General features: G+C 36.7%; 1 protein-coding gene across 12 annotated transcripts in view; it reads right to left on the bottom strand.

The window, feature by feature from the left end:
• Positions 1 to 1,347: 1,347 nt before the first annotated feature.
• LOC107744639 (receptor-type tyrosine-protein phosphatase S-like) overlaps positions 1,348 to 15,691 on the bottom strand; it is a 56,209-nt gene continuing 41,865 nt past the window's right edge. For all 12 annotated transcript variants that reach the window (XM_016558444.1, XM_016558432.1, XM_016558439.1 and 9 more), the window contains 8 exons: positions 15,447 to 15,601; positions 14,982 to 15,267; positions 12,942 to 13,120; positions 12,714 to 12,840; positions 12,509 to 12,634; positions 9,206 to 9,360; positions 4,315 to 4,450; positions 1,348 to 4,199 (listed from right to left, as the gene is read on the bottom strand). In XM_016558444.1, the coding sequence (XP_016413930.1) occupies positions 4,131 to 4,199; positions 4,315 to 4,450; positions 9,206 to 9,360; positions 12,509 to 12,634; positions 12,714 to 12,840; positions 12,942 to 13,120; positions 14,982 to 15,267; positions 15,447 to 15,601 (1,233 nt within the window). In that variant the 3' untranslated portion in view covers positions 1,348 to 4,130. The remainder of the gene's footprint in view (positions 4,200 to 4,314; positions 4,451 to 9,205; positions 9,361 to 12,508; positions 12,635 to 12,713; positions 12,841 to 12,941; positions 13,121 to 14,981; positions 15,268 to 15,446; positions 15,602 to 15,691) is intronic.

Raw genomic sequence — 15,691 nt, 5'->3', positions numbered from 1 at the left:
TGTTGGCCGTGGTTTTAATACGTTCACTTTTGTATATTGGTTCTTCGTTGTTTGTAGTCTAATCGATTCACACGTTTGGCTCCCGTTGTCGAACGTCCTTGCGTTGAGCAGACGAACAGGACTTCTGAGCACTTTTGCCGTCGTAGGTTTTGGAGATCAGTCCGACAAGTCCAATCGCACGAGTGTCCTTTGCGTTTTTTTTCCCTTCTGAGGAAAAGTTCGTTAGAAACACACAAAACTCCCAACAGTTTAAAAGGCAGCGCTGGAATTTCCAGATTCCAAGTTCTCTCGTACTTCGTCCCCCAACGTAAAAAACGAAATTATAAAAGTGAACTAAACATGGCATCTGTAACCTTCTAGCAATGAACTACTAATTTAAAAAAAAAGATGAAGTGCAGAGGCAGTGGTGAGAGAAGGGTGTTTTTAAGTGATGATGACGAAGCTAATCACCAAATGCGCAATTCGCTCTTGCTGTTCATATGGCATTTTATAGGCACTGGGCATTTTATAAGTCCTTCTTCATCCCAATCTAACAACAGAGTCACTCAGAATGAGAAAAACACAAAATGATTACTGCTTTAGTTTCGGTACGGGTAAAATCTCCTGAATCTCATAAAACCTTTCCAGAATATTGCTGGGTCATATTTCACTCCAAAATAAAACTAAAAATAAGAAATTACTGTATATTTTGTTTGGAGAAAGCCAAGTCTGTTTTTAAGACTAGTAAGATGTTTCGCATTACAACCTTTTATTTTCAAGACAATTAAACATTTTCCCAGCAATACTCATTACCATAGTCCCCCCCCCGCCCCCCAAAAAACAAATTTTCATTACCATAATGCAAAAAATTCACATTACTATAATATGAAAAACATAAAAACAAATGATTAAAAACAATTTGTTGCACTGATTCCAATAACACATTGAATTTAAGTAATTTTCAACTGAAAAATTTACCATTGTATGTACAATAATTATAATCACCACTGAATAATGAGAAATACTGATTATTGAGGTGAAAGTGTTTTAAAAATCTTTAAAAATAGGTTTTATTTTCTTTATGCTTTTTGATTTTGGAGTGAGATCTGACAAACATGTATTAGTGATATTACAAAAATAAAAATAAAAGAGTGATGCACAAAGTCTATTGGGAAAAGAAGCAGCGTGATTTCTCTCACCACTGGACTGCAGTGTTTGTTGGCTAAGATAAGGTAAAAAGTGAAGAGTTGGGGAAAAAATGAACAAATGGATCAGGAAAAAAAAGAGGAATGAAGTGAAGAGAGATAAACAGAGCTGTTAGCGTGAGACAAAGCTTCTTTCAAAACTGTGGAGGGTTCCCATAAGCATAAACATTTTTTTGTTGGTTATCTCAGTTTTGTTCAAAGACAGAATCCTTGTGGGTCAAATTATACAAATACATATAATATATATTTGTTTATTTACAGGCATTATATTCAGGATCATAGTTGATATCTAACAAACGATTGAACATTCGGTGGTTTGAAAAGTAAAAGGACAAAATAAAATGTTTCAAAAAGCTTTCACAGATATGGGCTGTAACAAAATTATTTTTTTTGTGTTTTTTTAGTCAAATTTGGAAAGTATAGATGATTGTATATTTTTTTTTCAATTCAATATTTAGTAAACCAGTTCTACATCTTTTATAAAAGTAATACTTCAGTTAATACTAGTACTATCGATGAACCTTCATCATTGGGCAACAGGAAGTCAAAGCTCTCCCTGAAATGATTTATGGGAAATTTCTGCATTTCTGATTTCCCCGACTTTAAAAAACAAAACAAAAAAACAACAACAATAAAAAGTCATTCATGATTTCATACACACAATTTCATAATTTCATGGTGGTATAAAAATGAGCGCCCGCTTCAAAAACAAAACAAAAAAAAGGCTATTCATATGAAGATTTGGATACATCTTTATATTCTGCATTTAAATATAATATATGTGAGTGTGTATGTATACATTCACGTCCCATTCGTCTATGTATACATGCACACCAACACATCTCACGTTACATTTCTACAGTGAAAAAATAGAATGTCTTTTAACGTACTATGAGTAAAATGAGCATTATTTTTTACTTGCTAATTAAAAAAAAATGAGTACAGTATCTTTGTTAAAAAAAGCAAAACACTAAACCAAGAAATCAAATGTCTGTTAAGAAGATAATAGTCAAAATAATACAACAATAATGTATTAAATTTTTTTTTCTATGATGTTACAAGAATAAGGCTTTTTGGAAATAAGATTACACGCGGCTCCTTTCATTCTCTCACCAATCAGAACACTCCAGGTTCAAGCATTCTCCAGTACAGCCAATCAGCTCTAACAGCAGCGCGCAGGCCCCTCCCCCTCATACGCATATGCATGAGTGTGTAAAACAGTCCCACCTACAACAACAGATTCACAAGATAGTTGTACCGCAATTTCAGGGCGCAAACTTATGCCCATTTCTTGCTCTTCATTAGCCAAAATCCATTGAAGAAACACTTCAAAAACAACCAACAAATAAACGCAAGAAATCCCAAAGTAACCAGGAATGGGTCGTTGATGATGATAAAATTAATTTGGACATGCTATTTTATCCTGGGCAACTGTTGGGGCATAAGGAAATGGATTGACTGGTGGGACCAACACAGGTAATCACGCTCTCGCACACTTCTGTCCATTGAATCAGACTCTTCACATGTACACGTACAGCATAATGGAGCAAAAGCAGCATGTTTGGTATCAAGAGCAAAACAAAAGCAAAAAAACAGTTGTAAGACAAAAAGTAGTTTGAAACGATGGCAATGAACGTTGGTCACTGGGGACGTCAAAGTACCGAAAGCAAGATGTAGCCACGCATCCCCTATCCGGTGTGCCAAATACATGGTTTAAGTCAACGGAGAGACCAGTCAATGTATCGGATGTAGTCGCCAAAGAAACTCGAGACTTTTGGGGTGGTTCCTCTCATCCAAATCTCCAATTGATGCAACAGGTCACGCTCTCATTGGCTCTTGAGGATGGAAATGGAGCTACATTGCACCAAAGAATCTCAAAACCTTGTTGGTGGTTCCTCTGGTCCTAATCTCCAGTTGATGCAACATTTCACGGTCCCATTGGATCTAAAGGATAGAAATGGAGCTACATTGCACCAAAGAAACTCAAGACTTTCTTTGGTGGTTCCTCTGGTCCTAATTTCTAGTTGATGCAACATTTCACGCTCCAATTGGCTCTCGAGAGGTGGAGATGGAGCTACATTGGCAGAAATGTTCGCTAGCATGTCCTCAAAAGCACCAAAAAACTGTCCCCACCTCAAGAAACTGATGCGATTAGGTTTCAACCAATTCCTTGAATGCCTCAGTGCCTCAAGACGTGTCGAGTTCTTGTTTGGCGACTCCAGTGGTTTCAAGAGTAGGGTTACGTTCTCAAGTGGATCAACGGTTTGCCTCGAATCGCTTCTCAAGTGGCTCCCAATTTTGTCTGAATGGCAACATGTCAAGGAGAGGCTTGGACCCAAGACGTGAGCAGCAAAAGAAGTCTTGTTTGTACCGCTGCACCAACTTCTCCATTGAAGACATCAATGAAGTCCGCTGCTAGACCGATAGATGTCCTTTCAATGAAAATGTTTCCATTTTAGTAAACAAAGAAGGATTTTAAATGCCAACGAATTACCCAACCAATTAGGTGCTCATCATCTATACTTGAATATGTGGACATGTTGTATCTCACCAACTTTTCCTTCATGTCTTTTTGTAATATGTTCACAGAGTTAGTTTGAAAAGAAACAATGTTTGTCCTCCACGTCAGAACACTTGAGGTAAGGTTAGTGGTCCCAAAACTAGATCGTCATTCCTGCCCTACAGCCTGAGCCAAAACGTTTGGTTCCTGCATCATGAGCTTGGGATGTAGAAGAGTTTGGGATCCATTTGCACTTCTCCAGTGTTGCTTGTCCAATTGGGGTTACACATGAGGCGTTTTGATTGATTCCAAACGACGATTATTCGAAAAAATTGTATGAATTGTGTATAGTTGTCATCATTTCATGTTTTCAAGCAAGTTTTTTATGGCTCAGGAGGCTGTTGGGGGGAGGGGGTTTGTGGGGCGGGGGGAACAAAAATGGCTTTTTACGTTGCATAGTGATCAAAACTTCCAAGGTACTCCAGAGACGCCTGATAGCAAAACTGGTACTCGTCCTGTAAAGCGAAACACAAAGGCATCAGCATAAGCATTAGCTATTACTTCAGTTGGCCAAACGTCCAGCAATTAAACAAGACAATCTGCTGTAAAACAGAAGCTCTGGACTCTCACCTCTGTTTGCACCATTGCTGGACGTTGCGTTCTCAGCATTTTGACCGTCTGGAAGATGTCCACCACACCCTCGTAGCGCATCCTCTCCAGCACAATGCTTAGCGTGATGAAGACCCCGGTCCGCCCAACACCGGCACTGCATTGAGGAAAGCACAAGCTTGTGTTAAAAAAACACTCTCTGAAACTGAGAACTGATGTTTGTTAGCATAGTTTGTTGCTAACTTTTTTCTGCATGGTAGTAACCTACAAGAAACGAGTATGTGAAACACTATGCAGTAATGTTGTTACAGCTTTCCTGCAAAAAAAAAAAAATCTATTTTTCAGTAGAAACATCTAAACATCCATGAAGCAAGATTTACTTGAAAAGCAAAACTGCTCAATATATTAAGATGAGAGTTAATTTTTTCTCATCCTACTAGCAAATAGTTTTCTCTTATTTTAAGTACAAATATCTGTATGAAATGGAATACCATCGTACTGCTATATTGCATTCCTCAATTTGAAATTATTATTTGAAACTAGTTATGTAAATTAGTATGTAGTATTTTTGTCACATGACCTCACCACACTGCAAATAATCCAAAAAAAAAAAAAAAAAAAATACAATTAATAACAATACAAAAAAAAGAATAAATGGTTAAATAAAAGTAGATTTGAAATTTAAAAAATTATAAAAATTAAAATGCATGTCCTAAATAAACAATTTCCCCCACTGTAACACCTTATGGACTTTAGTATTTGTTTTCATTTCTTCCCTCGTGTTCTTTGACCTAGTTTCTGTCTCCCCTTGATTGTGTCATTTTGGTTCAGGTGTGTGTCATCAATTAGCGTCATTAGCTACCCTTTATTAGTTGTGTTCAGTTCTCAGGTTATTGTCCGGTCTACTACGTCCATATGTGTGATTCCTGCCTGTCTGCCTCGTGTTTGCCCTTGTGTGGATTTATTAAAAACTGTTTTCATTGAAACTGTATCTCCTTTGTGCGTTTATCCACTGAATTGTGACACCCACTTTAATCCATTTATAATAAATAATAATATATAAATAAATAAAAATAATAAAAGAACAATAAATAAATAATTAAACATAAAAATGTAGATTTGAAAATGAAAATACTATAAAAATGCTTAAATTTACAACAATACAAATAAACAAATAAAATATTTAAGGAGCAATAAATGAATAAAAATAAGTAGATGTGAATATTTAAAAAAATAAATCTAAAATGCCCAATGCTAAATCAACCAATCAATCAACCAACCAATCAATCAACCAACCAACCAACCAATCAATCAACCAACCAACCAACCAACCAATCAACCAACCAATCAACCAACCAACCAATCAGATTTTGGTATTAAAAAAGGTGTAGTAGTCTAACAAATAAATTGGGAAGATTGGGGAAAAAAAATCATGCCATCGCGTTTATTCATTTGTCACACTGTAAGTGGAAGGTCAAGTGCATTGCATTGTTGGATATAGTATTCCACACAGTGTGCTCTTGCATACTATGCACATTATACATAATGCATACTACACTACTTCAAAAACCCTGGCTAGTATACTATTCTGAATTCACCCTATAGCCATCTATTTAAACAGCAGTAGAATAAATCGCACTCGTTTAGTTTGAACAAACACACGCGCGCGCTAAGCTCATCTCGCTGTGACAGCGCTTGAAATAGGAGGAGTCTTAAGTCTGATTTTTCAAGGCTGCCTTCATAAGCTGCTTTGGCGCCGAGCGATTTCACCAAGCCAACAATAATTGATATGACAACGGGCTTATTTTTCCCTTTGCCTCCACTTGGCAAGATTGAAAGTGACAAACGGCTTGGGTCTCCGATTGGTTTAGATACCCAACCAATCACAACGCACCGTTACAATGATGCAACCTCGGCAGAAGAGTTGGGCAATCTAATGAAAAAACGTTTCGGAGTCTCACGATGGTCACTGTCAGGAAAACAAAACGCTTTTGACGTTTCTGTCCATCCGTGCTGCCAAAGCCCTACAGAAAGGAGGCTGAAGAAAAGAGAAGACAGAAAGAAGTGGTTCGGCTGGCAGCCGGTCGCCGGCGTCGCACAGCTCTCAGACTTCAACCCAAGCGCTGGTTAAATAGACAAGACTTTCAAATCTGACAGGCGTGAAGACGCGCCGAATGAGAGGATTTACACTTCCATTCAGTCGACGTAATCATGCAATTAATGACAAAACCATGTGGCTCTATTAGATATGAAATCTGGGGGAGATAGATGGATGGAGAGGAGAGGAATACGAGAGAAGGAGTTCAACAAGCGCTGAAAAAAACCTCAACCCTCGTCAAAGACAAAAGGAACAAATGTAAAGAATCTTTCCTGCAAAAATCAATTATTAATCCATTTTCCAGTGGAAAAACAGTTTTAAAACCAGATAAATTCACTTGACAAGCAAATTTGCATTTAAGGATTTTAATTAAGTGTAATTAATTTTTTTTATATACTGCAAAAAAGTCAGTATCTTCAGTATTTTTGTCATTTTCCAGTATAAATATCTAAAGATTCATAAATCAAATGACATTTACTTGAGAATTTTAAGTGTTGTTTTCTGAAGGGTTAATTAAGTGTAGTAATACAATAATAGTAATTAGCTGAAAAACTCTCTGTATATATTTATATATATTCATTAATATTTATTGTATTACAGCAGATTATTAGCACAGTAAATTAGTATCATAATTACTATTAATATTATTTGATTACTATATAGATTATTTTAAAATTATATAATAATGTAATTAATGTAATACTATATATATATATATATATATATATATATATTGATTAAATATTTAAACTAATTCATTATTATTTTATAGTAATAATATAATAAAATAATGATACATAGTATCATCATCATATATACATATATAAAACTGTATGTTCTTATTATATTATTTAAAATATTATTTTCATTATATATATATATATATACTGTATATAATGAAAACAATTAAAATGCGTATTACAAACTAATATAGGATACAGTATTATATACTAATAATCCAATATAATAATGTTACTATAGATATAGATACTATAGAGCATAAAACATTTATACTTATTCCTTAAACTCAGTTTTGTTTGTCAAATGAATTTTTCTTGTTTCCAGTACAAATGTCTAAATATTCATAAACTGAATTACATTTACTTGAGAAGACAAATATTAAGTGCTGTTTTCTGAAGAATGTATCAAAATGAAGTGAGTTTAAGATTAAAACAACAAATATCTGCCAGTAGAGTCAGAAAAATAAACTTGATTCAAAGGAAAGATGAGATTATTTTTCTGACCCCACCGGCTGAAATGTGCTCTTGTCTTAAGAAAAAAACTCACTTCATTTTGATACATTTGTCTGGGAAAAAACACTTAGTGTGTCATTTTTGCTTCTCGATTTTAAAATGTTTAGATATTTTTACTGGAAGACAAGATGATGCAATGCTGTCAAGATCCAAAAAGACCAAAAACAGCATAAAAATGCCTCTTTGATGGAGACGCGGCGCCACATGAAGCAGAAGCTGAAGACTGAGAGACGGAGAGAAAGAGCTCCAGGGTCACATATAGGAGGAGGTCAAAAGCCGTTTCTCTCTGCTCACGTCAGTCTATACTGAAGTCAATCCCGCCGCCGCTGTATAATGTGTTTAATACGCAGAGGAGCGCTGGACTCTCAGCAGCGTTAAACGGTTATTTCTGTGGGTCTGGAGGACGGCGTCTTGTTCAGCGGTGGCCGTGGCGAAGTCTCTGCTCATATTGGTAAAGGAGTCACATGCATCATTACTGTACTCACGCTGGCCTGCCTCGTGACATGAGTGCTGCGCGCTAGTCTGCCTTTATTTCAACATGAGCGCTAATGACCAGCCAGCATCCAGGATCGGAAATATCCGTTTTAGAATTTAAAAAAGACTTATTTTAAAAAAATCTAATGCAGTTATCGTCAAGCATGCACACATTTGTTTTAGTGTTGCCTGATAGAGGTACGCGAGTCTGAGTTTATCTGTGTAACGCATTTCCAACATGCCGATAATTTCAGTATTGCCTTAAATAAAATCATTTTGGTTTGGCGTGTATAATAAAAATATATTTTTTTAATAATGAATGCCACTAAACTTTATGTTTGTTTTATACTTATATTTATCATTCCTGTTCTGTTCTGAATAGCTTTAAATGTAAAGGATTTGTTGCGGAGCGACGGGAACTAAAGTACATGTGTTTATAATGTTTGTAAATGTATTTTTATTATTATTCTTAATATTTTATTATTATTATTTTTTTGTATAATTTCCTTTTCATTTAAATTTTTGTTATATTATTTATATATAGTTACTTATATTTCAGTAAATTTAAAAAGTTAAAGTGAATTTGAAAAAAGTATTTATATTTAAATAAATATCATATATAAGTATATTAATAAATATTATAAATATATTATAAACATATTACTTATATCTAAGTAAATTTTAAAAAGTTAGTGAATTTGAAAAACAAATATTTGTATTTAAATAAATATCATATATAAGTATATTAATAAATATATTAAAATTATATATATATATATATACACATACATAAAAATTGTTTTTATTAACAATATTGAATTTGTCTTTATTTTTATAGTTTCCATTTTCATTTTAATTGTAGCTAAGTTTAGTTATTTTTTTAAATAATGTTTATAATATGTATATAGTTTTTATTAACTTAATTTCTATTTTTATTGGTCTACTCTCAATGTATGAAAAAGAGCAGCGTGAACGTCCTGCTACTTAAACGTGTGTTACTTTATGTATTTATGTTCTCAAAGCCACAAAATCCTACACTTTACAGGTCGAGCGGTTGATAATAGATGTTTTGCGTGTGCTTCCTCACCTGCAGTGGACAGAAATGGGCCCGTCCTGTCCAAACTGCTCCTTAGTTTTATGCACCTGTCCGATGAAGTCAATGAATCCCTCTCCTGATTTGGGAACGCCCTGCTCCGGCCAGTCGGTGAACTGGAACTGCCGTACGGTCCTGGACTGGCCGTCCTGAGAGACAAACACAAACACACACATAAACGCCCGTCTCTTTTACTCCCACAGTCCTTCACTTCACAGCACAGAAGTGGGTGGATGGATGGCTTTATCCGGATTGAAACATCTGCGTCCGTGCCTTTCCTCATAGTGTTTTAGGCCGGAATAACTGTGGGTTGAGGGAAATCGATGGTGCGTCTGCCGTGACGAGCGTCATCTGGAGGAGACGCTGCTAAACGTTTGGAGAAGCCCTGACGGATGAGAGGAGAGAAGAGGACAGAGAAACAAGCGATCGAAGGCAAGCTCAGACAGAACCAGGCACAATTAAAGCGCGCTTGGATTTCACGGAAATATTCAGCCATCGCTACAGTCAGAGTCTGACGGATCAAACACACGGAATCACAGTCTAACGCCAGGCACTCCGCTTCCTCACATTTCTAGTTCCTTTGGAGGGTCATTTGAATTTTTGTGCTTTTGTTAAGAAACAGATCGAATTATGTTTCAGTTAATCGCATAAAAACTTGACTATTAATTGGTTCATGAATTAGTTTTATGGATATTTTTAAATTTGTTTTATGTTCAATAATTGGTTCATGAATTTGTTTTATGGATATTTTAAAATTTGTTTTATGTTTAATAATTTTAAATATCAACATTTTAATAATTTTTTAATAATAATATTAATAATAAAATAATACAATATTATTAATAATATTTAATTATTATAATATTAATTAAAAATAAATATTCTTCCTCGTGTTCATTAAAACACACACCAACTACATAACTTTGCAACAATAGCTTTAGTCAAAATTATGGTTCTTCTGATTGATTCCTATGAGTAATTTCAGAACAAATACATAAATAGCAACATATAAACTGAATATTGTCTATATATATCCTCTCGACAGCGCTTGATAGCAGTCAAGCAGGTTAGTTCACCCAAAAATGAAAATTCTGTCATTAATTACTCACCCTCATGTCGTTTCAGAACAGCATACGCTGTTTACGTCCAGCTGATATTCTCCAAAATGGCACTACAGGGTGATGCGGAGGAGATGAATTGTTGAATAAAGTCGTTATTTTTTTTCCTTTTGCGCACAAAGTATTCTCGTAGCTTCGTATACGGTTGAACCACTGATGTCACATGGATTATTTTACAGATCTCCTTGCTACGTTTACCTACCTGGGAACATTTCAGTTGCCTTGCTGTCTATGCAGGGTCAGACACTCTCAGATTCCATCAAAAATATCTTAATTTGTGTTCCGAAGATGAACGAAGGTCTTACGGGTTTGAAACGACACGAGGGTAATTAATGACAGGATTTTCATTTTTGGGTGAACTAACCCTTTAAATACGTGACTTTTTCGAGCGCGGCGGCGTCCCATCATGCCTCGGTCCAGGCTCCGCCTCCTCCAGTCGGCTCTGATTAAAGCTCTCTTTGATTCTCGCTGCAGTCTGATTACTGGAGAGCCTGTCTGGATGATTCAATCACGATTAAAGTGCTTGGCTGGAGTGAGCGACGCTCGGGATGCTCTTTTCGTCTTGGGCCTGTCCGCTCAGAGTGTTTCGCTTTAACAGTTTGCTGGAAAGGCCACTCGACTGATGAGGGTTGGAGTCATTAAATGAGCGGTTCTGCTAGCAGTCGCTCACTTGATGGGATATTCAGGCATTTCTAGAGAAAGACCTACTGCTGAGACTCATGGGAAACACGATTATAAGACATCTAACAGTATTTTGGCTCAGAATGGATACAGAACTAAATTTAATTGCGTTATTTTTACCCGAAACACTTTGTAATTGATGTAATCTGCAATAATGTGCTTCCAAAAACAAGAAGAAAACAATGATGTGGTATTACCTTGTTTTTATGGCATGATTTACATCAGTATTTAAAATCAATATTAATTCATACATATTAGTAAGAAATTATAAATACTAAATACTATTAATACTAAATTTTTGATGCTCAAAAATATAATAAAAATAAAACAATTATATAATGTAAAAATAATAATAATATAAATACAAACATGCTAGATTTATATTTTAATATAAAGGCTATATGAATAAATAATAATATACCATGGTATTACCATGTTTTACCGCACGATGTACATTATAAAATATAATATGTATGAATCAATATTTATACATATAAGAAATTAATAAAATACTCAAAATATAATTAAATAAAATATACAGAATTAATATATAATTTCTAATATATAGCAATTATATATAATAATATAGTAAACAATAAACATTTTTATATAATTTATGGTTACACTTTATTTTAAGGTGTCCTTGTTACACATATTACATGTACTTACTATATGATTAGGGTTTGGCTTAGGGGGACTTGCATGTAATTATGCATAATTACATGCAAGTCCCCCTAAGCCAAACCCTAATCATATAGTAAGTACATGTAATATGTGTAACAAGGACACCTTAAAATAAAGTGTTACCTAATTTATATATAAAATACATATTTAATATAAAACATAATAATATTATTAGCATCAGTATTACTGTATTAAATCCATGATTTACTATGTTTATTAGATATATTTCATGATAATACCATGACACTCTTTGCAGTAAATACCATGGTATATACATATAGTAATCATTCAATACCATGGTATATATGAACATACCATGGTATTACCATATTTTCCCCTCATGATGCCAAGAAAACATGACATTCTTTGAAAAGTCTCGGAGTACCATGGTATGTAAATATAGTAATATTTAATATCACAATGTCAAAGTACCACAGTATTTAGATGATTTCATACATGATACCATGATAATACTGTGGTTTTTGGACATGTACCATATTAATACCACAATAATCTTGGAAATACCTTGGAGATATAATGGTTTTTATATGGTACATCCAAGAATATCATTGTAAATGTCCAAAATAACACGGTAGTATTATTTTTCATAAGAACACCATGATATTCTCTGAAGTGCTTCAAAATACCATGTAAATACCTCAGGAAAGGTATGGTATATGAACACGGTAATCATTCAGTACCATTCGGCACAATATGTTTTTGTTGTATTTCAACGATTTGTATTGCAACGATTTGTATCGTGAAAAGCGCTACACAAATAAACTTGAATTGAATTGAATATTTCAGGACTCACCCGTGCATCGGTCACTTTAAACTCTCTGAGGATGTACTGCGGCATGTTGTACTCTGCCATTGGATCCACCACAAAGTACTGATATCTAGCGGAGCGCTCCGCCGGCCAGTACTGGTGACACTTTTCCTGCGAAAACAAACAAAAACATAATTAAATCACATGCTCTGGAAGCCGAAAGCCAATGGTCTTGAAGAGAGACACTCACTCGTCCCATCTCCCTCAGTTTGGTCAGCATCACCACGATGGTGGAGTTGTTCTCCCACAACATCCTCCAGAAGTCTTCAGTGGTCTCCGCTAATGGCCCTTGTGTGGATATATAAGCCTTCTGTTGTCTACAGGAAAGAGAAAGTGAGTGCCTGTGAATTAAGGTGCTCAAATTGGCAAAACGAATGACTTTGGGTTGCTTTCCCACTGCAGATCGCTGTCGCCGTACCTGTATCCGTCAATGAAGCTAGCATTGATATAGTCGGATCCCTCCAGCCCTCTGATGGGCTGCAGGCACACTCGAGTGGTCTCATACGGCATGATGTTTACCAGGCGGTTTTTAAATTTGTTGCATGGCAGATTGGCACTTATGAATCTGGACGTGTGGGCTTTGGAGTTCGCCAAACGCTGTGGGAAAAGAAAGACGATTGATCAATCCAAGCCAATCTCTAAAACTCAAAACATTTACAGCTTAAATAGAGTTTACTTCCAACACCGTTACGGATATTTAGGCTTGAAGGACATTACTTGCTGCATGGGAATCTCAGGCATTCATTTAACCGTTCTGACCTTTTATTTTTGGTGTAATGCCTCTATTTTTTTCAGTCTCAGACTGTTTATAAATGGGCAAGACTGGGTGACCCAGTTTACTTGTGCACGCAGGAAACCTGTCAATGCTCGTTGTTGTTATAATGACCAAAACCCCCATTTTTCGTCCATCAGGTGGCACAAAACCCTGCTCCGAAACAACCGGAAGGTCATGCAACTTTGGCGGCAATTGGCAAAATGGGTCACTGTTTCTTTTAGGATGCTGCTTTGTATTCATACTCTGACTGGACACCACCGTTTTGTACGCGCACATACACTTCGTACCCTCGTCTCATGATCCAAATTAGGATCTTGTAACCATCAATTAACATCAACCGAGCCACAGTACCCACAATTCTTCTCCGTTTTCTAGGTCAGTTGTCTGGAAGCATTGTCTCCTTTTAACTGGACGAGTCTGGCACATCTAGAAACTGCGCCGCACTCTCTCTCTCTCTCTCTCTCTCTCCTGTTCTGCCAGGTAATGCCTTTGCCCGGTTATAAATCCATTCAGTTCCTGCTCCAGGCCTAGTCTTTTTTTCTCTTTCTTTCAGAAGCAGCCATTGGCTGTTTGTCTTTCCTTTGAGTCTTTGAGTAGCTTTCAAAGAGGGACCTGGAAGGGCATGAGGCATTCCGGTGGGAAGCGCCAACTATGAACCGAGCTGTTGAAATAATAAGCACACACACACACACTTTGGCTAGTTTAGCGGGCCGGGGTAGAGTTTAAAAGAGGTTTTTGACATGGTTAGCCCTGTAGGCACCTTATTAGCACTAGCACACTCATCGTGTTGGGAAAGATTCTATCCCCCATGCTAACCATATAAATATGACAAATAAAAGTCATAAATTATGTGTTAATTTAAAAAGTGAAAGTGATGTGTGGCTAAGTATACCACTGAATTACCAGCCTAGCACAACTCTAACTGATTGGTCAGCCATCTTAGCATGTTGCTATTTGATTTTGTGGCTAGAATGGCATACCACTACTCAATTAGCTAAAATTATGCTACTTCATATTTTCGCTCACGAGGAACCGTTTCTGACCAATTTGCAAAGCAATTCAGACATTTTGCTAACTAGTTTGATGATCTCTTTTAAGGAACTCATTCAGTCATGAATTGGACATTGTGAGTTGTGCTTTAGCAACAATAGATGCACAACTTGATTACTAAAATAGCATATTTGACAACACTACTCAATAAAAAGAGCTTTACTACTACAATTTTTAAAAATAGAAATGCTATCACCTTGCTACTTGGACCCATCGTTAAACTAATTGGTTTGCCACCTCACTAATGCTCCCAATGCTTCTTCCTGAGCTGGTGAGGACTACTTTGTTCCAAGCTAAAGAACAAGCCTGAAAGAGCAAAAGAACTGGAAAGAAGGAAAAGCTTTTCAAGGCCTTGGAGTCCAGAAACCTGCAGGGGTGTTTTAGTTACCAAATGGAACCCACAATCCCTGTCTGCTCATTAGTGAACACATCGCTTCTCCTCAACATCCGTCTTCACCAGTGTTAATTACCCTTTCCACAATCCCTCTCTGGCTGTCATCAACTTTGGTTGTCTCTGTCACAACTAGAGCTAGAGTTTCACATCTGTATCTACAGTAACAAAACATGCCATCAAGAGGTGTTGATTGTTACTAGCTCGATTATCTTCCTACTTTTCATATGTCTTGTGGTTACCTTAAACTCCAGCTCCATGCCGCTGACGTGCTCTCCGGTCTCCACCTGTGCCAACTTCTGGATATAGGAGAAGAGGCTTCGTGCTGCCACCTCCGTGTTCCCGCAGGCGACGGCCTCCAGGAGGGCATCGTGGATGAAGCTGTACTGGTCTTCCGTCTGCACCATGTAGTTCCTCTGGGAGCGCATAAGGGTCACGTGACCGTAGATGTCCACCGTCTTCTCATGCTTGATGCGCTCTAGCATGGCGTCAATCACGATGAAGCAGCCTGTGCGGCCCACGCCAGCACTGAAAACACATGTTGCACAAGTCAGGGATGAAAGTTGCAGAAAAGTTTGGTTTCATTACCAAGAACCAAAAGCCAACTTTAGGGAACGACGCCAAACTTGACTACAACTTTGAACGACGAGACTTCCTGATCAGTTTCTGGCTTCGAGAGCCCTGACAAGTAGGAACAAGGTTCAGACCTGCAATGGGTGATGATGGGGCCGGCGTCCGGTGGATTGCAGGTCTTCACCCTCCTGAGAAAGGCCAGGAATGGAGTGGGGTACTCGGGAACACCGTGGTCCGGCCAGGCGGTGAACTGGAACTGTCGGACCTCTCGCTTTTCACTGGAACCATTCTGAAAGAAGAGCAAGTGCTGTGACGCTAAGTTGCCTGAATGCACAGAAATAAATCTTACCGGTTATGTGGCGATAAATCTAGCCCTAGT

This window comes from Sinocyclocheilus rhinocerous, unplaced genomic scaffold, assembly GCF_001515625.1.
Source record: "Sinocyclocheilus rhinocerous isolate Xijiao unplaced genomic scaffold, SAMN03320098_v1.1 scaffold47, whole genome shotgun sequence".
NCBI lineage: Eukaryota > Metazoa > Chordata > Actinopteri > Cypriniformes > Cyprinidae > Sinocyclocheilus > Sinocyclocheilus rhinocerous.
This window is presented reverse-complemented; position numbering and strand designations above follow the sequence as displayed.